The sequence below is a fragment of the Pleurodeles waltl genome, chromosome 11 (assembly GCF_031143425.1).
Source record: "Pleurodeles waltl isolate 20211129_DDA chromosome 11, aPleWal1.hap1.20221129, whole genome shotgun sequence".
In the NCBI taxonomy this organism is placed as follows: domain Eukaryota; kingdom Metazoa; phylum Chordata; class Amphibia; order Caudata; family Salamandridae; genus Pleurodeles; species Pleurodeles waltl.
In genome coordinates, this window is record NC_090450.1 from 127,404,697 (window position 1) to 127,430,879 (window position 26,183).

General features: G+C 45.1%; 1 protein-coding gene across 3 annotated transcripts in view; it reads left to right on the forward strand.

The window, feature by feature from the left end:
* IFT80 (intraflagellar transport 80) overlaps positions 1-26,183 on the forward strand; it is a 543,739-nt gene that overhangs the window by 176,818 nt on the left and 340,738 nt on the right. For all 3 annotated transcript variants that reach the window (XM_069213254.1, XM_069213255.1, XM_069213256.1), the window contains exon 8: positions 21,387-21,524. In XM_069213254.1, coding sequence (XP_069069355.1) covers positions 21,387-21,524 — 138 coding nt within the window. The remainder of the gene's footprint in view (positions 1-21,386; positions 21,525-26,183) is intronic.

The window sequence follows — 26,183 nt, forward strand, 5'->3', positions numbered from 1 at the left end:
GAAAAAGCCAGCAACAACAAGACTCTAGATGGTTTCCTCCAAAAAGCGGTAGGGGCATTAGAAAAAGAAATTGAATTGGTGGAGCTCCGTCTGACTGCCCCCCCCCCACCAACGGAGGCTCCATCGAAAACTCCACCACAACCTTTTCACCCACCCGCTTTTCAGCCTGCCCCGGCAACTCCACCTCCAACTACCCAAACTACCCGAATGTCTGTTGCAGAGCCCCTGGACAAGGTTATATATCCTCTAGAAATTACACAGCCTATGCCAGATAGGCCTGCACCCTCCCCAGAGCATAGCTCAAAGGGCAAAAGGAAACGAGGGGAGGTAAACTTAAAGAATAAACGGGCCCGTGTTTTGAACTCCCCCAATCATGCCGTACCTACTCGGACCAAGGACTGCACACCTGCCCAAGCTACTAATAATGGCAGCCTAGACATAACCTTCATAATAGATTTATAAAAGACGAGCTCTCCAAAAAACTATACCCTATAACAACTCGCCTATCAGCAATTGAGGAGAAACTTGACGTTCTCATTAAACTTAATCAGCCAACCATCTCTTCCTCACTAGATTTACAATATTCGCAACAACATTTTCCCCCATGCCCTCCAGTCAACAGTGCCAGTAGCCTTCCTCTATCATCAAGCACGGTCCACAATTCTCAATCACTTTGCCCTGATTCTTCGCATCAACCAGTGAAGGCTCCTACTGCTAGACTGGCCAATCCCCCTACAACTTGGCACTTAAAGAGTGATCCTCTCTTCCCAAGGCGGACTGATGAAATTGCTTCTTCCATGAATACGGGCACAAAACTGCACAAGGATCATACCCACCCTTCAGCAGACCGGATGCATAGGGATCTAGGAACCAATATGAGAACTTTACACCTACCACCGGAAGCTTGCCCTTATGTGCTTGTTATCACGAATGTTCCTAAGCTTAAGCCTAATATCTCCGAATCATTTACAGAACTGAAAAATAAGGTAATCCACTGGCTACATAGATACGCTAAATTTGCTTTTTATATGATACCCTCAATATTAATGGTGAGGAGGGTGGGTTGGGTGGGTCCACTCAAAAACCCTGGTACAGGGGACTGTATTGTTATTAACTTCGATGCGCCTTCCCTTGTCCAACAGCTTTCCTTGAATGTGTGTCATTCTAACCCTCTAGGGGGAGTAACCTCACTTTGTAGGCTCCAGGCTTTCTACCCTCACAAAGCTGTACCAGCTACTAAGGGGGTAACAATGTCACCCAGAGGTCCCACTAGGGTACAGATGCAGCCTGACTCTCAGCTGAGACGCAGCCCTTTTTCGCTCTCGCTTTCTGAAATTGATTGACTAAAAGCCAGCACTGAGTACAGTTCATTTCAGCCTCAAGGTTCAAATAATTGGGATAAAGAGTACCCTATAGTCGGAAATATTGAAACTCACGAAATAGGGCAAGGCAATCCTGAGGTCGAACAAACCCCTACTGCAGACACCAGAGACCCTGCGCCAATTTCCGCACTTGCTCAGCCAGATCTTTCTAAGATGGAAATTAGTATTTGGCTTTCCTCCTGTGCCCAGAGTTCTGAAATTTGTATTGGGGGTGCAAATAAGGAGCGCAAGGTGATTGAGACCAATTTAGCCACAGATTTATTAGACCTCAGTAAACTTGGATATTCACCACCATCTCAGACACCCGAACTGCTCACGCCACCCCCCGATCTAGACGGGGCAAGAAATATTTTGGGCAATATTGTAGTGGGAAATCCAAACATGGTTGGTATAGATATGATTGAAAAGGGTATAAAACTTCCCCACGGTACTCCATTTGCAAGAGAGAACCCTGTGGCTCCAGCTCCCCAAGACAAAACAGATGGCCTAGATACCATCCTTAGTTGGAACATTGCAGGGTTGGAGAATAAAATGAACAACCCTGAATGGGGCAAATTCATAGACGAACATAAAATATGTATTTTCCAAGAAACATGGGCACTGGAGCCCAAATACAGAATTGGTTACAAAAGTTACTGGGTCCCAGCAACTAAGGTGAATTCTGGGAGACCCTCAGGTGGGCTGCTTACATGGCTTAGCTGTTCCTTTAAATGTCGGATTGAAACAATTGACTTGGGCTGCCCTGATTTAATGGGTTTATCAATATCATCCCTTAGTGAGAAACCACTTTTAATAATCAATATTTATAATAGGAGCCTGGGTAGCAAATATGAGTCCGACACATTGACTATTTTGGACAGCTTTCTTTCTTGTAAATCACCTTCCCTCTTTATTCTTATTTCCAGAGATTTTAATGTCACTTTTGAACCCTACTTGCTGGCCCAGGAACTATACAAAGATGAAGACGCCTACTGGGGTATCCCTCAACTAGTATTAAGCAAAAGACCAAAAATAAATAGATTAACACATCAGGTTGTGGATATTACACTGGCACATGGCCTGCGGGCCTGTAATGGTCGTTCCCGCTCGGACCCTAATCTTCACCCTACATTTAGGCGCGGGACACAGAAGAGCCAGATAGACTATATTTTGCTTGACATCCGCCTGTGGGGCTATATGGTTGATATGAACATTGTAGAACATGAGGAAAGTGACCATGAACCATTGATTTTATTTCTTAGGAACCTATTACCCCGACTTGAGGTCTCCTGTTCCAAGACCCATGAACAACAGCTCGCACTGACCAACAATAGACGAAATGTTAGATGGGAATCCCTGAGCACCGACACAGCCACCTTGGCATCTGTGTACAGGCAGTTGGCTGATCACATGGATCGTATATCTCAGCCTTTAGAAGATAGTGGTGGGCTTATAGCAGCCCACACACAATTTTTTAATTCTCTAAAAAAATCTTTTTACTAAAGAGTCTGCAATAGAAGTTAAAAAAAAGTGCAACGCAAGGTGGTTCAACGCCGCATGTAGGGAAGCACAGCACAAACTGCTGACAGCTTTAAGAGGAGGCCAGTCAGATCATATAAGGGAAGCCAGGAAAGATTATAAACCGGAACAAAGTAGAGCCCGTAGGAGATGGGATGAATCTAGATGGGTTTCCCTCCTGGAGTCTGCTAAAATAAATGACACCTCGAAATTTTGGAAATTGGTGGCTGATGCCAGCGAAGAACCTAATTGTTCGCCTGGTGCCTCAATACTCCCTGTAGAGTGGACAGATCACTTTTCCCGATTATATTCTGGGATCACTGGTGTTACTTCCAGGGAATTGACCCATACTATGATTACTGAGACCCCCAAAATTGAATTTACCCTGGCAGAAACCAAGGCTGCGATCGCTTCACTGAAATGGGGAAAGGCCCCCGGCCTTGATAAAATACCAGGCGATTTATACAAGACAAACCCAGATATATGGGCCCCATATCTGAACCTCATTTCCAATGCGGTAACTGCAAGAGCACCTGTCCCGAGCTCCTGGATGGGAGCAGAGATAGTTCCCATCTTTAAGAAAGGTAACCCCTCTAATCCTGTTAACTACCGCCCAATCTCCTTACTTGACAACTTCCAAAAACTTTTTGCAAAGCAAATTTTGTCCCGTCTAGAAGAATGGATTCTGGAAACCAATGCCATTTCTGATTTGCAAGCAGGGTTTAGGCCAGCAGTTAGTACCATAGATCAGGTGCTAAGATTTTTAACAATAAAATGGAAGACTGTGGAAGTAGGAGGGGGCAACCTTTTTGTAGTTTTTATTGATCTTAGACCCGCGTTTGATTTGGTCCCCAGAAACCAGTTATGGCTGACATTAGCCAATATGGGTGTCCCACACGGCCTCTTGGAACTTATCACCCGACTACACGAGAATACTTATGCACAAATCAGGAGCGGTAAGGATGGTGATCTAACAGAAGCAGTGGCTATTGAGAGGGGAGTCAGACAGGGGTGTGTTTTGGCCCCTACCCTTTTTCTTCTATACATAAATTATTGTATTAAGTATTTAGCAAATTGCACTAATGATTCCCCAAAGCTGGCCGGGACCAAAGTTCCATGCCTACTTTATGCAGATGACACTATCCTCCTAACTAAATCGTCCATGGGAATCCAGAATCTGGTTAACCAGTTCGGTGTATTCTGCAGAGATTACGGCTTAGACATAAATGTTAAGAAAACCAAACTCATGATATACAGTGCCCCGAACAAGAAGCTTAGAGCAAATATAAAGATGGATTCAATTCATCTGGAGAGGGTAATGGAATACGATTACCTGGGCATCAGACTATCTGATAAGGGCAGCTGGGATGCAGCTATAAGGAAAGGGGCACTAACAATCAGCCAAAGATGTGGAGTGATAGGATGTAAGGCTTACACTGCAACAAGTCCCCCTCTGACCCTTATCTCTGAAATTTACAAAGCCCAAATCCGTGCCGCGGCCCTATATGGAGCGGAACTTTGGGGATCTCACAGACAACTGGACACTCTTCAAATCAAAGAAAATAATTTCCTTAGACACATATCCAGACTAGGGAAGGGCACGCCGATGCTCCCCCTAAGACTGGACCTGGGTCTAAATAGTATTAAAGATACAGCATGCTTAAGACCACTTCTGTACTGGGTCAGACTATGGGAAACGGATGAACTCGAACCCTTCAGGTCAGCAGTTAAAGAACTATTGCCACCTTGCTATGGATGGGAAAAAGTACGGTGGCTAAGGGAGATGAAAGCGGCTTGGGTCAAACTGAATTTATCCCATTATTGGGAGAATCCCAAGATGATTCCTGGTAACGCTAAACGCCTGATCAAAGACCGTTATTGGGAAAAAATCCATGAGGAATCTCTCGGCTCAATTGGGTTAGGTCAGCTGACAGCAGAGTTTCTGCTGGTCAAGCACGAACCTCTGCCTGAAAGCTTCCTGGATCTCCCTACACCATCCCGTGCTCGCTCTTTACTACTTCAGTTCAGATATGGAACATTGGCAGTCAACAGCTTCACAGCTTGCTGGTCGACCAATAGTTCTTTATCTGACAAATGCATAAACTGCCATCTATGCAAGGAAACTTCTGAGTATGTCCTATTTTTCTGTCCTTTGTACAAATGCCCTCGAGGGAAGTGGATTATCCCTCTGTGCAAAACACTGTTAACACAAAACCGAAACAGTGTATATAGAATATGTAAATATGACACTTCCATGCTGATAGTGAGTTCTGTTTCTAAATATTTGGCAGCAGCATGGAAAATCTGCAGTAGGATCATTACAGATCTTAATCCACCGGTTGAAGAACGGTCTAGAAGTTAGCGAATTAGCACCCTGTTATATTAGTCTGGGATTTTAAATAAAACTATTAGTGTGACCTATCGAGGATATAAGACTGTATCCCCGAGCATGTTGTCTAGTGGGTTACCCCAATTGAAGTGACTTATAGCTCCCCAGCATATATAATTTTATAAATGGCAAGATGCAATTTATTTGATCAACTTATTTAAGAGAACTGATTAACTTAGGGCTCCATTTTCCACTGGTTGACTTCTAACTTTTGCTAATAGGAGCTATTGTATGTAGTTTTTATGTCTTATTTTATGTATAAACCTGTTTTAGAATGGTTTTTATGCTTTTAACAATTGATTAGTATTATTTTAGCATTTAGCGTCTTGCATAGGGTACGATTCAGAGACTATTTTGAGAGTCTTGTCTTAATTATTTATGAAACTTTTTTATGTAGTTTTACGAACCTTTTTTTTTTTTTTTTATATAAGCGGTGTACTAATTGCTAATGTCGTCCGTTTTTTTTTTTTTTTTTTTTTTTTATTATGCGATGGTTTATGGCTTGTATCCTTTTGTATGTATGATCACTTTTAACTTCTCAAATGGTCCAAATCTGGACCGAATAAACTATTGATTGATATATTGAAAAATATATTTTATTAGTTTATTTTAAGAACCACAGGTTCAAGATTTACAGTTAATACTTTAAATGTAAGGCACTTCACTTAGATACTTTAGGAACCTTTAATGAAAGCAATATCACATACAGTCTTTGTAAAAATGGCAATAAGCTATATTCAAAGTGGACACAGTGCAAAAATCAACGGTTCCCGGGGGAGGTAAGTAAAGGTTAGATTAGGAGGTAAGTAAAACACTTACAAGTCTCAGTTCTGGGGCATAGGCAGCCCACTGTTGGGGGTTCAAGGCAACCCCAAAGTTACCACATCAGCAGCTCAGGGCCGGTCAGGTGCAGAGGTCAAAGAGGTGCCCAAAACACGTAGGCGCCTATGGCAAACAGGGGTGCTCCGGTTCCACTCTGCCAGCAGGTAAGTACCTGCATCCGCGGGGGCAGACCAGGGGGGTTTTGTAGAGCACTGGGGAGAGACACAAGTAGGCACACAAAACACACCATCAGTGGCACAGGGGCGGCCGGGTGCAGTGTGCAACGCAGGCGTCAGGTTTTGGATAGGTTTTAATGGAGGGACCCAGGGGCCACTCTAGCGGTGCAGGCAGGCACAGGGGGGGCTTTTCGGGACAACCACCACCTGGGCAAGGCAGAGGGTCGCCTGGGGGTCACTCCTGTGTCAAAGTTCGGTTCCTTCAGGTCCTGGGGGCTGCGGGTGCAGTGTTGTTTCCAGGCATCGGGTCCCTTGTTACAGGCAGTCGCGGTCAGGGGAGCCTCTGGATTCTCTCTGCAGGCGTCGCTGTGGGGGCTCAGGGGGGTCGTCTATGGTTACTCCCGGGCTCGCAGTCGCTGGGGAGTCCTCCCTGAGGTGTTGGTTTTCTGCAGGTCGAGCCGGGGGCGTCGGGTGCAGAGTGTAGAGTCTCACGCTTCCGGCGGGAAATGTGAAGTCCTTGGAAGTTGCTTCTTTGTTGCAAAGAAGTAGCTGGTTTTGAACAGGGCCGCTGTTCATGGGGGTTTCTTGGTCCTGTAGTCCAGGGCAGTCCTCTGAGGCTTCAGAGGTCGCTGGTCCCTGTTAGATGCGTTGCTGGAGCAGGTTTTCGAAGTTGGAGACAGGCTGGTAGGGCTGGGGCCAAAGCAGTTGTCGTCTTCCTCCTTCTCTGCAGGCTTGTAGGTTAGCAGTCCTTCTTCTTTCTTCAGGTTGCAGGAATCTAGTTTCCTAGGGGTGTGTTTAGGCCTGGGATCCTTGAAGGGGGAGGGGGGGCACATTCCTAATCCGATTGAGCGTATCCTCCAAAATCAAGATGAAGGATTTCTAAAGGCAGGGGTCACCTCAGCTCAGGACACCTTAGGGGCTGTCCTGACTGGAGGATGACTCCTCCTTGTTTTTCTCATTATCTCCCCTGGACTTGCCGCCAAAAGTGGGGGCTGTGTCCAGGGGGCAGGCATCTCCACTAGCTGGAGTGCCCTGGGGCATTGTAACATGAAGCCTGAGCCTTTGATGCTCACTGCTAGGTGTTACAGTTCCTGCAGGGGGAGGTGTGAAACACCTCCACCCAGAGCAGGCTTTGTTTCTGACCTCAGAGGGCACAAAGGCCCTCACCCCAGGGGGTCAGAAACTCGTCTCTCAGCAGCAGGCTTGCACAGATCAGTCAGTCCAGCACTGAAGGATTGGGTAAAATACAGGGGGCATCTCTAAGATGCCCTCTGTGTGCATTTTCTAATAAATCCAACACTGGCATCAGTGTGGGTTTATTATTCTGAGAAGTTTGATACCACACTTCCCAGTATTCAGTGTAGCCATTATGGAGCTGTGGAGTTCGTTTTTGACAAACTCCCAGAACATATACTTAAAATGGCCACACTGTACTTACAATGTCTAAGAATAGACTTTGACATTGTAGGGGCATATTGCTCATGCTGCTATGCCCTCCCCTGTGGTCTAGTGCACCCTGCCTTAGGGCTGTAAGGCCTGCTAGAGGGGTGACTTACCTATGCCACAGGCGGTATTTTGTGTGCATGGCACCCTGAATGAGGAATTCCATGTCGACTTTGCCCTTTTCTCCCCACCAACACACACAATCTGCAATGGCAGTGTGCATGTGTTAGGTGAGGGGTCCTTAAGGGTGGCACAACACATGCTGCAGCCTTAGAGACCTTCCCTGGTCACAGGACCCTTGGTACCATTGGTACCTTTTACAAGGGACTTATCTGTGTGCCAGGGGTGTGCCAATTGTGGAAAGAATGGTACATTTTTAGTGAAAGAACACTGGTGCTGGGGCCTGGATATCAGGGTCCCAGCACACTTCTCAGTCAAGTCAGCATCAGTATCAGGCAAAAAGTGGTGGGTAACTGCAACAGGGAGCCGTTTTCCTACAAGGACTGATAGATAGGAAATCCTACATGATGGCAGTCTGGTTGCAAACCAGGTGATTAGTGCACCTGCGGACACTTCTGGCCTTGCAGCTCGTAGTTTCTCCCAGGGACTTGTTTCTGCCACTCCTCATGGCTTACAGGTTGAAAACCTGAGGCCCAACAAAGAATGCTGAGTCTGCCATTCAAAGGGAATTCGCTGTTCGGCACACATGCGTATGATGATATGGCCAGGATGAATTCTGAGCTAGATATACTCAAGGCGGTCAGCCTAGAAAAGAGAAAGGAATTCAGTCGTAATTTCAGGCCTTATGATTGGTGACCTTACCATCAGAAGGTTCAAACCCCTCACTGACTACAACAGCATGCCAGATCACATTACCATCCATGCCGTCCAGTTCGAGGAAAAGGAGCTTCTCGTCCATTAGCATTCTCTTCCAGTACACCTTCAAAGCAATGAGTTCTCACTTCCCCACTTCTCCGTTCCCCACTCCGGAGTATTTTCAAGCACCTGGACGAGTGACACAAGATAACAAATGACGAATGGGTTTTGAACATTGTTCAAAATGGTTTCTCACTCAAGTTCAAATCCTCCCCCTGACGTACCACTAAAGAAAACATTGTGTCATCAACAAGCCTTGTTACAAAACGAAGTAAACATTCTAATCCAAAAGGAAGCCATTGAAGAAGTCCCATCCGCTCAAAAAGGTCTGGAATACTCTGGTTATTTTCTGGTTAGGAAAAAAGGCACAAATCGAGACTGCAGACCCATCTTAGGCTTAATAGTCCAACAGGTTTACACACAAAGAGAAGTTCAGGATGTTTGCCCTTCACCAAATCTATCCCCAACTCCATCAGGATGACCTAGATCTCCAAGATGCCTGCTTCCACATTCCGATAATCAGGAAAGATTTTTCTGCTTCAAAGTAGCATTCAAGCACTTCCAGTACAAGGTACTACCCTTCGGGCTTAAGTCAGCAGTTGCACGTTCTCAAAAGGCGTAGCAGTAGTTGCAGCATTCCTGAAGAGGAAGAAAATATTTGCCTACCCCTACTTAGACGACTGGCTGATCAAAAGCTCTTCCCCAACGCTTCCACAAGAACATTATCGGATCTGCCACGAAACCCTGCAAAACCTGGGCTTACAAATCAACATCAAAAAGTCCACACAAATACCAACTCAAAAACTACACTACCTGGGAGCGACTCTGGACACAACTCGCAAGAGTGTATCTTTTGGATGAGAGGTTATCCTCAACCAACCTGAAATGTTGCACTCGTCTCCATACTCTATGTCCATCAAACAGGCAAGTGGCATCACTGCTGGGTTGATGGCCTCTGGCATATTCATCATCCCAAATGCCAGATAATGTAGGAAGTTGGCTCTGTATGTGCTATTTCAAAGTAAGGAATAGCATGCACAGAGTCCAAGGGTTCCCCTTAGAGGTAAAATAGTGGTAAAAATAGATAATACTAATGCTCTATTTTGTGGTAGTGTGGTCGAGCAGTAGGCTTATCCAAGGAGTAGTGTTAAGCATTTGTTGTACATACACAAATACAATAAATGAGGTACACACACTCAGAGACAACTCCAGCCAATAGGTTTTTATATAGAAAAATATCTTTTCTTAGTTTATTTTAAGAACCACAGGTTCAAATTCTACATGTAATATCTCATTCGAAAGGTATTGCAGGTAAGTACTTTAGGAACTTTAAATCATAAAAATTGCATGTATACTTTTCAAGTTATTGACAAATAGCTGTTTTAAAAGTGGACACAGTGCAATTTTCACAGTTCCTAGGGGAGGTAAGTTTTTGTTAGTTTTACCAGGTAAGTAAGACACTTACAGGGTTCAGTTCTTGGTCCAAGGTAGCCCACCGTTGGGGGTTCAGGGCAACCCCAAAGTCACCACACCAGCAGCTCAGGGCCGGTCAGGTGCAGAGTTCAAAGTGGTGCCCAAAACACATAGGCTAGAATGGAGAGAAGGGGGTGCCCCGGTTCCGGTCTGCTTGCAGGTAAGTACCCGCGTCTTCGGGGGCAGACCAGGGGGGTTTTGTAGGGCACCGGGGGGGACACAAGCCCACACAGAAATTTCACCCTCAGCAGCGCGGGGGCGGCCGGGTGCAGTGTAGAAACAGGCGTCGGGTTCGCAATGTTAGTCTATGAGAGATCTCGGGATCTCTTCAGCGCTGCAGGCAGGCAAGGGGGGGATTCCTCGGGGAAACCTCCACTTGGGCAAGGGAGAGGGACTCCTGGGGGTCACTTCTCCAGTGAAAGTCCGGTCCTTCAGGTCCTGGGGGCTGCGGGTGCAGGGTCTCTCCCAGGCGTCGGGACTTTGGATTCAAAGAGTCGCGGTCAGGGGAAGCCTCGGGATTCCCTCTGCAGGCGGCGCTGTGGGGGCTCAGGGGGGACAGGTTTTGGTACTCACAGTATCAGAGTAGTCCTGGGGTCCCTCCTGAGGTGTTGGATCTCCACCAGCCGAGTCGGGGTCGCCGGGTGCAGTGTTGCAAGTCTCACGCTTCTTGCGGGGAGCTTGCAGGGTTCTTTCAAGGCTGCTGGAAACAAAGTTGCAGCCTTTCTTGGAGCAGGTCCGCTGTCCTCGGGAGTTTCTTGTCTTTTCGAAGCAGGGGCAGTCCTCAGAGGATGTCGAGGTCGCTGGTCCCTTTGGAAGGCGTCGCTGGAGCAGGATCTTTGGAAGGCAGGAGACAGGCCGGTGAGTTTCTGGAGCCAAGGCAGTTGTCGTCTTCTGGTCTTCCTCTGCAGGGGTTTTTCAGCTAGGCAGTCCTTCTTCTTGTAGTTGCAGGAATCTAATTTTCTAGGGTTCAGGGTAGCCCTTAAATACTAAATTTAAGGGCGTGTTTAGGTCTGGGGGGTTAGTAGCCAATGGCTAGTAGCCCTGAGGGTGGGTACACCCTCTTTGTGCCTCCTCCCAAGGGGAGGGGGTCACAATCCTAACCCTATTGGGGGAATCCTCCATCTGCAAGATGGAGGATTTCTAAAAGTTAGAGTCACTTCAGCTCAGGACACCTTAGGGGCTGTCCTGACTGGCCAGTGACTCCTCCTTGTTGCTTTCTTTGTTCCCTCCAGCCTTGCCGCCAAAAGTGGGGGCCGTGGCCGGAGGGGGCGGGCAACTCCACTAAGCTGGAGTGCCCTGCTGGGCTGTGACAAAGGGGTGAGCCTTTAAAGCTCACCGCCAGGTGTCACAGCTCCTGCCTGGGGGAGGTGTTAGCATCTCCACCCAGTGCAGGCTTTGTTACTGGCCTCAGAGTGACAAAGGCACTCTCCCCATGGGACCAGCAACATGTCTCTGGTGTGGCAGGCTGCTGGAACTAGTCAGCCTACACAGACAGTCGGTTAAGTTTCAGGGGGCACCTCTAAGGTGCCCTCTGGGGTGTGTTTTACAATAAAATGTACACTGGCATCAGTGTGCATTTATTGTGCTGAGAAGTTTGATACCAAACTTCCCAGTTTTCAGTGTAGCCATTATGGTGCTGTGGAGTTCGTGTTTGACAGACTCCCAGACCATATACTCTTATGGCTACCCTGCACTTACAATGTCTAAGGTTTTGTTTAGACACTGTAGGGGTACCATGCTCATGCCCTGGTACCCTCACCTATGGTATAGTGCACCCTGCCTTAGGGCTGTAAGGCCTGCTAGAGGGGTGTCTTACCTATACTGCATAGGCAGTGAGAGGCTGGCATGGCACCCTGAGGGGAGTGCCATGTCGACTTACTCATTTTGTTCTCACTAGCACACACAGGCTTGTAAGCAGTGTGTCTGTGCTGAGTGAGGGGTCTCTAGGGTCTCTAGGGTGGCATAAGACATGCTGCAGCCCTTAGAGACCTTCCTTGGCATCAGGGCCCTTGGTACTAGAAGTACCAGTTACAAGGGACTTATCTGAATGCCAGGGTGTGCCAATTGTGGATACAATGGTACATTTTAGGTGAAGGAACACTGGTGCTGGGGCCTGGTTAGCAGGGTCCCAGCACACTTCTCAGTCAAGTCAGCATCAGTATCAGGCAAAAAGTGGGGGGTAACTGCAACAGGGAGCCATTTCTTTACACCAGATTACACAAGGCCTCTGCAACAAGCTCTGGAAGATCAATGGTCTCAGTATTTGAACCTCAGGGATGGACACATTGGTCCTTTCAAAAGATGCTAGACAGTCGCTCAAGTGGTGGATGAATAGACAGTACCTTCTGGTAGGAGTCCCCTTTTACCAGGAACTTCCCACACAGACTCTTGTCACTGATGCTTCCCTCTGTGGTTGGGGAGCTCACATGGGCTCTCTACCGATTCAAGGCTTGTGGTTGGACATGGAGCAGCTGTATCACATAAACATGCTGGAACTCAAAGCAGTCCATCTTTGCCCTGAAGTCCAGTTATCCATCCATAAAGACAAATTCTCTCCTCATACAAACAGGCATCACAACCACAATCCATTATCTAAGCAAGCAAGGAGGAACTCTCTGGAAGCACAAGTCATCTCGAAGTGGGTACTGGCAAGGGGCCATTCTCCTGCCTGGGGCACAAAACACCAAAGCCTACTCTGTAACTCACAACTTCACAAAAGCTCCTGACTGGATTCTAAATGAGGACATCTTTCGGGAATGGGGCAACCACAAATCTGCAGACGTAAACAAAAAATGCCCAGACTTTGCATCCAGGTTCTACCGACCAGGAACAAAGGGGAATTCCCTGTTGACAGACTGGTCTAGGACATTTCTTTGTGTCTTACCACCCATTCTGTTGATCTCAGCAGTCATCAGCAAACACTATTGAGCCAGGACCAGAATGGTCCTGATAGCCCCAGAATGGCCCGCCATTCTGTGACTGGTACCCAGATCTCCTCAACCTGTCAAACACCACAGAAGAGATTGCCCTGCAGACCGGATCTCCTCTACAAGTTTGAAGGGAAGATTTTCCATCCCAACCTTCCCTCTGAATTCCCACTTGCTCCTGAATTCGTCCATTATGGTCATTTGGTTCTCTCGCAGGACTGCATGAACATTCTTAGAGAGTTAAGAATACCATCAACCAGGCTTTCTTACACTTTTAAATGGAAAATATTTTACATGGTGTGTTCAGAATGGTTTCCATCCCATCCTAGTTCAAGAAGAAGTAATATTACCTTAAAGCCTAGCAGCAATTACTGTTTACAGAAAGTCGCCTACACAGAGATCATTCTTTCAGATACACGTAGTAAAGGATTTTTTTAGAGGGTCTGAAAAAGGTGTTTCCTCCTAACCGCAACCCTTCTCCTCCTTGGGAATTCAGTGTGGTGTTTTCAGAACTCATGGGTCCACCTTTTGAAACAATACACAAAGTATTGTTGTAACTTCTTACCTAGAAAACTGCATACCTGGTAGCCGTCACTTCGGCATGCAGAGTGAGCAAGATTCAAGCTCTCTGTTCCAAAGAGCCTTACAACCGTGTTCCATGCCAACAGGGTGGTGATGAAAACTCAGAGTTTTCTTCCCAAGATAGTGTATGATTTCTACATTAACCTGATGATTTCACTTCCATCATTGTTCCATAACTCCTCCACACAAGCGGAAAGTGTGTTACACTCTTTAGATCTTGAAAGAGTACTGAAATTCTATCTGGATAAGACCAAAGCTACCAGACAATTTGACCACCTGTTTGTTAACTATGGCCCTATGGGAACAGGCATTGCTGCATCTAACCAGACAATTTCTAGAAGGATAGTTTCTTGTATTCAGTTCATCTACCAGTTAGCCAACAAGCAGTTACCTGTCAGGCCTAAAGCTCACTTTCCACTGGGCAAGGTGGCAACAGCAGCCCTACTAAAGAAGGTCACTGTCTCCAAAATTTGCAAAGCTTCTACTTGGAGATCAGTACATATTTTCACAAGGTATTACTGTCTAGATTCAGACGCTAAGGGAGGCACCCAAGTAGGGCTCCTTAAGACATCTATTTTGATGATAATGATAGTTGTTTGTGCTTGCTTTTGATTCGACCGAAGGGGTGTGGGATGGGCTTGTTACTCTATTCAGTGCTTATGACTATTGATGAGGATCTCCTGAAAGAGAAGGATAGGTTACTTACCTGTAATCCTAGTTCTCTTCCAGGGGAATCTGCATCCATGTCATAAGCACTCCACCCACCTCACCGGATGAATCTTGTATGTAGCAGTTCATGCATGGCTGTGTTCTGTTCTTCATATCACTAAAAAAACACTGAGCTAAATGTCACCTTTGGGGCATGATGAGATACAGGAGGTCCTGGAGTTCTTAAAGGCACAGTGCCACTATTATCTTGTCATGCTTTTAATGCAGCCTATTGCCTAACAATGGGTGTGCATTTCCTTGCAGTTTTCTCTTTAAAAAGGCAGTGTTTGCATTTTATGCTTTCTCTTTTCTGATTTACAAAAATGCTCGAGTCTGGTGGGATGCTTATTGAAGAAAAAAGAAATGTAAACTGCACTTTTTTAGCCTTTAATATAGGCTGCATAAAGGTCTGTAAATACATGTGTATATTTATATATATATATATATATATATGTGTGTGTGTGTGTGTGTGTGTGTGTTCAATGGCATGTGTAGCTGGAGATACACATGCTATGCATAGGTCCTGCCATCTAGTGTTGGGCTCGGAGTGTTACAAGTTGTTTTTCTTCAAAGAAGTCTTTTCGAGTCACGTGATCGAGTGACTCCTCCTCTTCGGCTCCATTGCGCATGGGCATCGACTCCATCTTAGATTGTTTTCTTTCCGCCATCGGGTTCGGACGGGTTTCTTTTCGCTCCGGTAGTTCGAGTCGGAAAAGTCCTAAAAACTCCGTGATTCGTCGCTATTGTTTCGATCGCATATCATCTCTCATCGACACTTCCGTACCGGCAGATTCAACTTCTTTACTCGCCCTTCGGGACACCCGTGCCCAACTCGGGCCTGGTCGGGCCGACCATGTGGAAGCCTCATGGACCGGACCCCATTTTGCTTTTGTCCTCGGTGCCACACCAAGTTCCCATATACAGACCAACATCTTGTCTTTAACCTTTGTCTATCTCCAGACCATCAAGAGGATACTTGCGAGGCCTGCATATCCTTCCGCTCAAAGAAGACTCTACGAGACAGAAGAACACGAAGGTTAGAAATGGCGTCGAGAAGCACTGAACGTCTCGACGTGGAGGAAGAGGAGATTATGCACACTGCAGTCTCCGTCCGAGGGTCTGATTCCGAGCTGGGGTCTGAGGAGGACAGACCGGTCACGGCAGGACAGTACGTGAGTACGCCTGCCCCTGTCTAATCCAAACCCAAACACAAGGCCTCGGGAACGCCACTGCCAGAAGGCCATGGCTCCACCCGCAAAAAGACTTCCGGTGACCAAGCAACAACTTTGGCACTGAGAAAGACCACGCCACCGAAGCCTTCGGACTCGAGCCGAAGCACAGGCTCCGAAACAGGCAAAAACCGACCCATCAAGTCAAAGCCTCGAAAATCCCTTTCGGAGCTGGGGCCAACATCCACTCCCGGCCTTTGGATCCCAAGAAAACCGGCTTCGGAGCCGAAAAGACCCATCTACACAGAGGAGCATGGACTTTCAAAACAACTTAAAGAAAGCCATAGATTTTCGGAGGAACTCACACAAATGGAGGAAATTGATGAAAGGCAGGCCAGAATTCATATTCATAAAGACACTGGCAAGATTCTAACTGCACCTCCTCTGAAGACTAAGAGGAAGCTAGCCTTTCAAGGACAATTGGATATTGATCATCCACCAGCTAAAGTGCCAAGGACTAAGCAAAAAACTCCACCTCCACAATTTCCACCTCATCAGTCTCCGCCTCATTCTCCTCACCTGACTGTCTCTCCACCTACTACTTCTACACCTGCACAGTCTCCAGTACACTCTGCAGATTCACAGCATGACAATGTCGACCCATGGGATCTCTATGATCCAGATCCCATTTCCGATAATAGCCCAGACTGCTATCCTTCCAAACCATAACCACCAGAAGATAGCACTGCATACACCCAGGTTCTGGTTAGGGCGGCATCATACCACAACGTAGCCATGCACACCAAGCCTTTTGAGGATGATTTTCTCTTTAATACATTATCCTCCACTCACACTACTTATCAGTCCCTTTCCATGCTTCCAGGTATGTTTAAACACGCACATCAAATTTTTCAAGAGCCTGTCTAAGCCAGGATCATCACTCCCAGAGTGAAGAAAAAATATAAACCACCTCCTTCTGACCAAGCATTCATTACTCAACAACTATCTCCTGATTCTGTAGTTGTCAGTGTGGCAAGGAAAAGGGCCAACTCCCAGTCATCTGGTGATGCACCGCTACCAGACAAGGAGAGCAGGAAATTTGATGCTGCTGGCAAAAGAATAGCATTGCAAGCAGCTAATCAATGGAGAATAGCCAACTCCCAAGCACTACTGGCTAGGTATGATAGGGCCCACTGGGACGAGATGAAAGATATAATCCAGCATCTCCCAAAAGATCAACAAAAGATGGCACAGCAAATAGTCGAGGAAGGGCAGGCTATTACTAACAACCAGATTAGGTCAGCTGTAGACTCAGCAGACACAGCAGCTAGGACAATCAATATTGCTGTTACCATTCGGAGACACGCATGGCTTCGGTCATCAGGGTTTAAACCAGCAATCCAGCAGGCTGTCCTTAACATGGCATTCAATGAGAAACAGCTTTTTGGCCCTGAAGTTGATAAGGCCATTGAAAAAATGAAGAAAGGCTCAGACACCACTAAAGCCATGGGTCCTCTGTATACCACACAATACAGAGGTTCATTTTGAAAGCCTCAATACAGAGCTGGTTTTAGAGCACAAACATCTGAGGCATCCGCCTCACAATCCAGCCTCAGTACCAACGAGGTGGGTTCAGAGGAACTTATAAAGGCCAATTCCCCAGAGGTAGGGGAAAATATCAGCCAACAAAACAAACCTCACACACAAAACAGTGACTCGCTCCACATCTTCCGTCATCACACTTCACCCGTGGGAGGAAGACTGCAAACGTTCCACAAAAATTGGGTACCCATTACAAAAGACAGCTGGGTTTTATCCATTATCCACAATGGTTACTGCATAGAATTGGCACAAATTCCTCCAGATATACCTCCAAAAACACACAAACTCTCCTCCCAACACATCTCCATGTTGCAAGAAGTACAGTCACTATTACTCAAACAAGCCATAGAGCTTGTACCTCACCATCAAATAGGAACAGGGGTTTACTCCCTGTACTTCCTTATTCCCAAAAAAGATGGAACCTTAAGACCAATACTAGATCTTAGAACTCTCAATCTTTACATCCTATCAGAACACTTTCACATGGTAACACTACAGGATGTAGTCCCACTGCTACAACAACAAGATTTCATGGCAACATTAGACCTCAAAGATGCATACTTTCACATACCCATCCATCCAGCGCACAGAAAATATCTCAGGTTTGTAATACAAGGTAAACATTACCAGTTCAAAGTGTTACTCTTCGGGATAACAACAGCTCCTGGAGTATCTACAAAATGCCTTGCAGTAGTTGCAGCCTACCTAAGAAGGCAACACATCCATGTCTTTCCATATCTCGACGACTGGCTAATAAAATCCAACAGTCATACACAGTGTCAAAACCATGCACATTATGTAATACAAACCCTACACACCCTAGGGTTCTCTATAAACTACGAAAAATCCCACTTGCAACCGGCGCAAATTCAACAGTATTTAGGAGCTACACTAAATACGCAAACAGCACTTGCAAGCCCAAGTCCACAAAGGATACAAACATTCCACAATGTATTGGCACAAATTCAGTCAAACCAACAGTACACAGTCAAATTTGTCATGAAACTGTTGGGCATAATGGCATCATGCATCGCCATTGTCCCAAATGCAAGATTAAACATAAATCACCTAGAATTGCTAGCCGTATTCCTAGCACTCAAAGCCTTTAAACCTCTTCTCGTTCACAAACACATTCTGATCAAAACAGCCAACACGACTACAATGTATTACCTAAACAAACAAGGAGGGACCCACTCATCGCAACTGTCCCTTCTAGCACAAAAGATTTGGCATTGGGCAATACACAACATTCACCTTGTAGCACAATACGTTCCAGGGATACACAACCAATTAGTAGATGTTCTCAGCCGAGATCATCAACAAACACATGAGTGGGAAATTCATCCCCAAGTGCTTCAAACATACTTTCATCACAGGGGAACACCAGACATAGAACTATACGCCACCAGAGAAAACGCAAAATGTCAAAACATTGCATCCAGGTTCCCACACCCACTATCCAATGGCAATGCTCTATGGATCAACTGGTCAGAGACATTTGCTTACGCTTTTCCCCCTCTCCTGCTCATTCCATTTCTAGTCAACAAACTACGTCAAAACAAACTCATACTTATAGCACCAACGTGGGCACGTCAACCATGGTACACGACACTGTTAGATCGGTCAGTAGTACCACACATCAAACTGCCCAACAGACCAGATCTGTTAACACAAAACAGACAACTGATCAGGCATCCAGATCCAGCAATACTCAATCTAGCGATTTGGCTCCTGAAGTCTTAGAGTTTGGATATCTACATCTTCCAACAGAATGTATGGAAGTAATTAAACAAGCTAGAAAGCCCACTACCAGGCAGTGTTATGCAAACAAATGGAAAAGGTTTGTGTTTTACTGTCAATCCAAACAGATTGCCCCTCTTTCAGCATCACTACAAGACATTATAGGTTACTTGCTTCATCTGCAAAAAGCAAATTTAGCCTTTTCGTCCATCAAAATACATCTCACTGCTATTTCAGCGTATTTGCAAAATATACAACACACCTCTCTATTTAGAGTCCCTGTTATCAAAGCCTTCATGGAAGGACTAAAACGTATCATACCACCAAGAACACCCCTAGTGCTTTCATGGAATCTAAATATTGTACTCACACGACTCATGGGTCCACCATTTGAACCTATGCATTCATGTCAGATTCAATACCTAACTTGGAAAGTAGCATTCCTGGTTGCAATTACTTCATTAATGAGAGTTAGCGAAATACAAGCTTTCACTATTGAGCAACCCTTCATACAGGTATACAACCATAAAGTAGTACTTCGGACAAACCCAAAATTTCTACCTAAAGTGATTTCACCATTTCATATCAATCAAACAGTGGAACTCCCAGTCTTCTTCTCACAGCCAGACTTTGTAGCAGAAAGAGCGCTGCATACATTAGACATTAAAAGAGCTATAATGTGTTACATTGATAGAACTAAATTGTTTAGGAAAACCAAACAGTTATTTGTGGCGTTCCAAAAACCACATACTGGTAATCCAATCTCAAAACAAGGACTAGCTAGATGGATAGTAAAATGCATCCAAACGTGTTACCTAAAAGCCAAAAGGCAGCTATTAGTAACACCAAAAGCACATTCCACCAGGAAAAAAGGAGCAACAATGGCATTTTTAGGAAATATACCAATGACAGAAATCTGTAAAGCAGCCACTTGGTCAACACCCCATATATTTACCAAGCATTACTGTGTAGATGTGTTAGCAACACAACAAGCCACAGTAGGACAGGCTGTACTAAGAACACTATTTCAAACAACTTCAACTCCTACAGGCTGACCACCGCTTATGGGAGGAAAACTGCTTTGTAGTCTATGCATAGCATGTGTATCTGCAGCTACACATGCCATTGGATGGAAAATGTCACTTACCCAGTGTACATCTGTTTGTGTCATGTTCCACTGTAGATTCACATGCACCCTCCCGCCTCCCCGGGAGCCTGTAGCCGTTTAAGTTAAAACATTAATTTGTACATATGTATATATATCTCCGTTCCATTTGCATGGACATCTCTTTTCTTTACACTCTATCACTCCTACCTTACCCTCAGCGGGAAAACAATCTAAGATTGAGTGGATGCCCATGTGCAATGGAGGCGAAGAGTAGGAGTCACTCGATCCTGTGACTCGAAAAGATTTCTTCGAAGAAAAACAACTTGTAACACTCTGAGTCCAACACTAGATGACAGGACCTATGCATAGCATGTGAATCTGCAGCGGAACATGCCACGAACAGATGTACACTGGGTAAGTGACATTTTCCATATATATATATCCAAGATTTCCTTGTCCAATTACAAAGAAACGTCAGGACCCCTTCGGAAAGTTGAAAAATATATTAAAGATGGTACAAGTTAGTTCCTCCCAACGCGTTTCAGCCGTAGCCGTGATCAAGGATACGGCTGAAACACGTTGGGAGAAACTAACTTGTGCCATCTTTAATATATTTTTCAACTTTCCGAAGGCGTCCTGACGTTTCTTTGTAATTGGACTATGAAATCTTGGATATATATTTATGGGATTCAAGATCCCATGGTCAGACCGCCACGTTTGAGCCTTGTTATTTCGAGATATGTAACTGGCATGAGGATCCCCCTGGAAGAGAACTAGGATTACAGGTAACTTATCCTTCTCACTAACACTCATTCTCACTCACATTCAGGCTTTCATTGTCACTTACTCTTGCTCTCACTCATTCACACTCGCTATAGGTCTTTTTTACTCTGGCTCATACTTTCTCACTCACATATACTTGATAACTCAAGAACTTCCTCACTCACTGTCTCATACTCTAACTCCGACTTACTCATTCTCAATCTCATTCATTCTCACACACTCATTCTCACTTCTACTCACTTAGTCATTCTCATTCACACTCCTAACTCATATTAATACTTCCTCTAACTCATTCACTCTCACTCTTGCTTGAAGATACTCATTTTCACTGTCGGAAATCTGCCTACTTACTGACAGTCTCACTTAGTTCCATTGCCTGCCACCAGCTCTCACTCACTTTCACACATACATCCTTACATATAGACATTCATATAGACATTCATTCTCACATACGCACTCTTACCAGCAAGCATGCACACAACATACATTTCAAATCCTTTTTTTCTACTTATGACAGCTAACAGCAGTGGTCCTGTTCCACCTAATTGTGCTCCATTTTTTATTCTACATTTAATTCCTAACAGTGCAAAGTTAGAGACAGACTTTGTGATAATTGTAAATGCAGTTTTTTTTTGTTGAGATTATAAATGTAAAATGTTACTACCTTAAGATGACTTTAGTAAATTTAAATAATTTTCCTCCCGTTCAGGTTTGGGATAGCTATGGCCGTTTACTGTACAGTTCACCATCTCACGAATATCCTGTTACATCAGTTGCCTGGGCCCCTGATGGAGAATTGTTTGCTGTTGGTTCTTTCCATACCTTACGTCTGTGTGATAAAACTGGGGTAAGTATTAACCTTGAAATTACACAAGCATTTATTCAGTGGTTGCATCGCTGCAAATTGTACTTGTGTGAGATAATATTTTGAACATCTCATTGTTACTTGTTATCTTAAGTTCTCCAATGTTAGATCTTTCAGCAATTCACATGCTTCAATATTCCCAGTCATCAGGCTCGGAACCCTCAGAGCAATAAAGTTAAATAACAGGCTTTCTACTGCATCTGTAGCAACAGATAAACCCTGTGATTAACAAAAAACAAACCTCTCCATGGAGCTACCAATTTGAAAAACCAATCTGTCACTTCCTGATCTCGTTACCATCATTATTGTCTGACCACAGTGTCCCATCCTTGCTGGGTTCCCAGTAGGAAGACTGAAGACTCTTTCTAAGGGTATCTCAGTATCATCTTGTGGCTAAACCACATCTTTCAACAGGGCAGAGACTATATCACCTATTTCAAAAGTGGGCTGGGCTAAGGACAACCCCAAATTTGGCACCTGTGTACCTTGCGACACATTTTCCAAGCTGTCCATTTGGTGCTTTATGTAGGCAAGAATTGGTAAGATAGAGATGTCACTCAACTCAGCCTCATTCTTGGATTTGGAGTACTCTAGAATTTTCACACACTCCTCCATTTTGTGAGCGGCTTGCTTCATGGAAAGAACTCTGTGAAAGGGTCTCTAATTTAGTTTCCATTGTGAGGATTGCTTCCTTAAGTTGTGCAGCTGTAGTATACAAAGTAGGGTGAAAAGAGGTAATTGATCTCATTAGTCTGCGTTCCCACATTCAAGAGATCCTCTTCTTCCTCAAACTTTCTGGGCTGTACAACTTTGTGTTATTCTTTAGGAGCACATGAGCACAAAAATAAAAAGGTGTCAACTCTTGCCATCTTCTTTTCCATTTTGGTCATGGCGCCAACCTCTGCCTGTCTCTGAAAGGGAGCTGTGCACTTCTCAAGTCAATCTCTACTAACCAGATTGGTTCTTCCGTTATTTTTCATATTCTGTACAGAGGAAGCAACTAATATTTACTCCGGTATTGGAACTTTCACAGATTCACATGATTGAATCATTCTCTGTCGTCGAGATGGGCGTCCCTGGTACCTTAGAAAAGTAATGTCATCATAGAGATAGAACATGGAGGTGTTAGGCTTTTCGGTTTAGTAACATATCCAAGTCATTATTTTAAAAAGGATTAAAGCCAATCAGGCGACACCACCATGTAGAGCCCTCCTGAGAGAAGATCCAATCCCTCAGATTTTCTACTGCACACCATGCTAGGGAGTCCCACTGAGCTCTGCTCAGCTTTCTCCTGTCAGAACTCTTCAGAAGAATTTCTAGTTTTATCTCTTAGAAATTTCACAGATATACTTTGGACTTTTTATCTGTGCTTTGTGTGTCTCCAACTGACGTTTATTATGCGAGACACACCTAAGAAAGGTCTTTTCAGACCCTGTGGCACTTGCAGAAAGAAGAGGCTGGACATTGATGACCCTCATCAAGACTGTATATACTGTCTTTGTCTTGCTCATAAAACTAAAGACTGTAAGGTATGTTGCACGTTTTCCTCTAAAACTTCGAAGGGCCGGGAAGGATTATCAAAGCTACCATTGTCAACGGCCTTGTTGACAACAACAACTGAAATTGTACTAAAACGGAAACAAAGTCAGAAAATGCTCCAACCAGCCCATACATCCTCAAGTAAAGTACCTTCATGCTACCTTCACATCTCCTGGTTGAAGACTCTGAAGGGATTAGTCTTTTTAGTGCTGCACATAGCCCTTCAGAGCTCCATGTTAAATGACAGGAAAACTCTGATGAGGGAGACTGCTATGAACAAGAATATTATGGCCTTCGGGAACACTAGCAAGACCTTCACCAATACAAAGAAGACATAGAATGCCTTCCATCAACATTTGTATCAGACTTATAATTCATGCTGTCAGATTACAGGAAAAGGTTTCCTCCAATGTCTGATCCTGTTCAACACAGTCCAATTACGACATCTTCAGTGCCTCTTAAGCCTCCAACTCCTCCACGACAATTCCCTCCACCCCCACCAGTAGTCCTTTCTCCACATGTACCACAGTTATGTGATCCAGCATCATCTGAAGAGGAAAGAGAAGAAGGTGAACTCCATGACTACCATGATGAGTGTGATGACTACTTGTTGCCAACACCTTCCTCTCCATCGACTGCCCACAATGGATTCTCCTCTGGAGGACATAGAAGTTTTCACAACCTCTTGGAAAGAGCAGTGATACTCTTTGAGTTACCTATCCATGCAAAACAAAATGACTGGTTCCTTTACGAGTTTAAGGAACCTTTTGGAAAGTCTGTCAGGGCCTTGCCCATCATTGATTACATTTGTGATGAGGGCCTCAAGGTTATGCGTAATCCACCATCAGACGCAGAAGTATTGGTATGGCTCAATAAAAAATACCAGGCCCCAGAGGACGCACCAGTCTACCTAATGGGTCACCCCAAACCGGACTCCATCATTTCATAGGTGGCACAAAGAAGATCCAGGAATCCCTCCAAATACCTATCAGCACACCCGGACAAGGAAGGTAGATGCCTCAATAACATCGGAAAGTGTTTTTCAGCCATGTCAGCGCTCACAGTGAGCAGCAAATTCACTGGCTCTACTTGGCCAATTTGATCAGCAGATGTGTTCTGATATTGCCCCGTATCTGGACAAACTTCCAGACGATATCAAAGGGGAGGCTAAGAAAGTTTTGCTAGAAGGTGAATGCATGTCGTCCAAGGTAACCGATTGTGCTATGGACATTGCCACCACCGGATTCCGGAAGCTGGCGGGGGTCAGCGGTTTTATGCCGTTTAAGGCTGGCTTAAAGCTACTACTTTCAGGCCAGAGGTTCAGACCAAAATATTAGATTTACCTTATGAGGGAGAAGCTTTGTTCAGGAAGCACATTGATGGGCTATCCAGGCAATAAAAACAGATACAGAAACGGCCAAGTCGTTAGGGACCTATGAATATAAAAATCAGTCCTTTTGAGGTGCCCAAAAAAGTGGGCAACCATCTTATAGAGGGGGTATCAGCAGTACGGCAATTCCTCATATTCCTCCACCAACCAACAATTTCAGTCCCAATACAAATAACGACTCCCACCATCATCAGCCTATACCAGACCTCCTCCCAGAGGAAAATCCAGACAACAAAGCAAGGACACCATTGGTCGACAATGACTTCTTCCAGGCACCGGCTACTTTCCTTCCTTTTCCAACCAGGGTAGCAGGAAGAATAACCCACCATCTACAGCGCTGGAGACAGATAACAACAAATCAATGGGTTCTAGATCGAGTTTGGTTCAGACACATGTTGGAATTCACTCAAACACAGCTACTCCCCCGCCCCCCAACCCAACCCCATCTTAACCCTTCCATCAAAATCATCTCCACCATCTCAAATGCATGCTCAAGAAATGTGCTATAGAAAGAGTTCCTTTATCACAGAGAGGAAAAGGTCTCTACTTCCGTTTTTTTTTCTTAATCCGCAAGACGTCAAAGCAGTGGAGACCAATTCTGGATTTAATAAACCTCAACAAATATCTAAAAAAAAGTCACTCCTTATGGTTAGATTGCAAGATATATCACAACTCCTCAACAGAGGAGACTTCATGTTGTCCCTAGACCTTGAAGACGGATATATCCATGTTCCCATCCATCCAAAACACAGGAGATTTCTCAGATTCACAGTAGCTGGGAGCCACTATAAGTTCTGAGTTTTAGCTTTCAGTGTCAAGTCCACACCCCCCCCCCCCCCCCCCTGCATTTTTATTAAATGCCTATTACCTGTGGCAGCATTCCTCAAACAGCAGCAACATCAAGTCTTCCCCTACCTCAACGACTGGTTCGTCAAGGGTCCTTCCAACCAGTCCACAAGGGTGTCCATCATGGCTTGCATACGCCTATCCAACGAGTTAGGCCTCTCTCTCGTTCCAGCCACATCAACGGTCGCAACGTATAACCTTTCTAGGAGCCATGCTGGACACAACGCTAAACAGTGCATCGACCCACGACAGATAGGCAAAAGAAACTAACCACTTTGGCAAAGCTAGAACAAAAAAGAAAGTCACTTTCTTTTCACCTTTACAAGTCACTTCTAGGTATGATATATCTTCCTGCATTCATCTAATCCCACACTGTCACCTGCACTTGCATCCACTTCAGGAAGCACTGGACAGTCAGTTGGCACAGACTACAGGAACCTTCAACGACCTCATACAGGTCACGCCACCTATAGACAAATCACTTTCCTGGTAGACACAACCGGTAAATCTATCAATCTGACTACTGTTCTTGACTCAAGCCTCACCTCTGGTGATTACACATGACACTTCCCTGGACGGGTGGGGAGCTTACCTCCAGGATCTCCAGATCTGAGGCAAATGGCCACCTTCCCATCGGGCCCTTCACATCAATCTACTCGAGTTAAGAGCAGTGCATCTTGCGCTTCAAGCCTTCCTTCCCAGGATTTGGCAGTCCTCAGTGCTCGTACGAGCATACAATACAATAACGATGCACTACATAAACAAGCAAGGTGGCACCAGATCTTGCCTGCTGTCCCAGGAAGCTTAACTAATATGGAAATGGTACATCCATCACAAAATACATCTGACTGCAGAGCACGTACCTG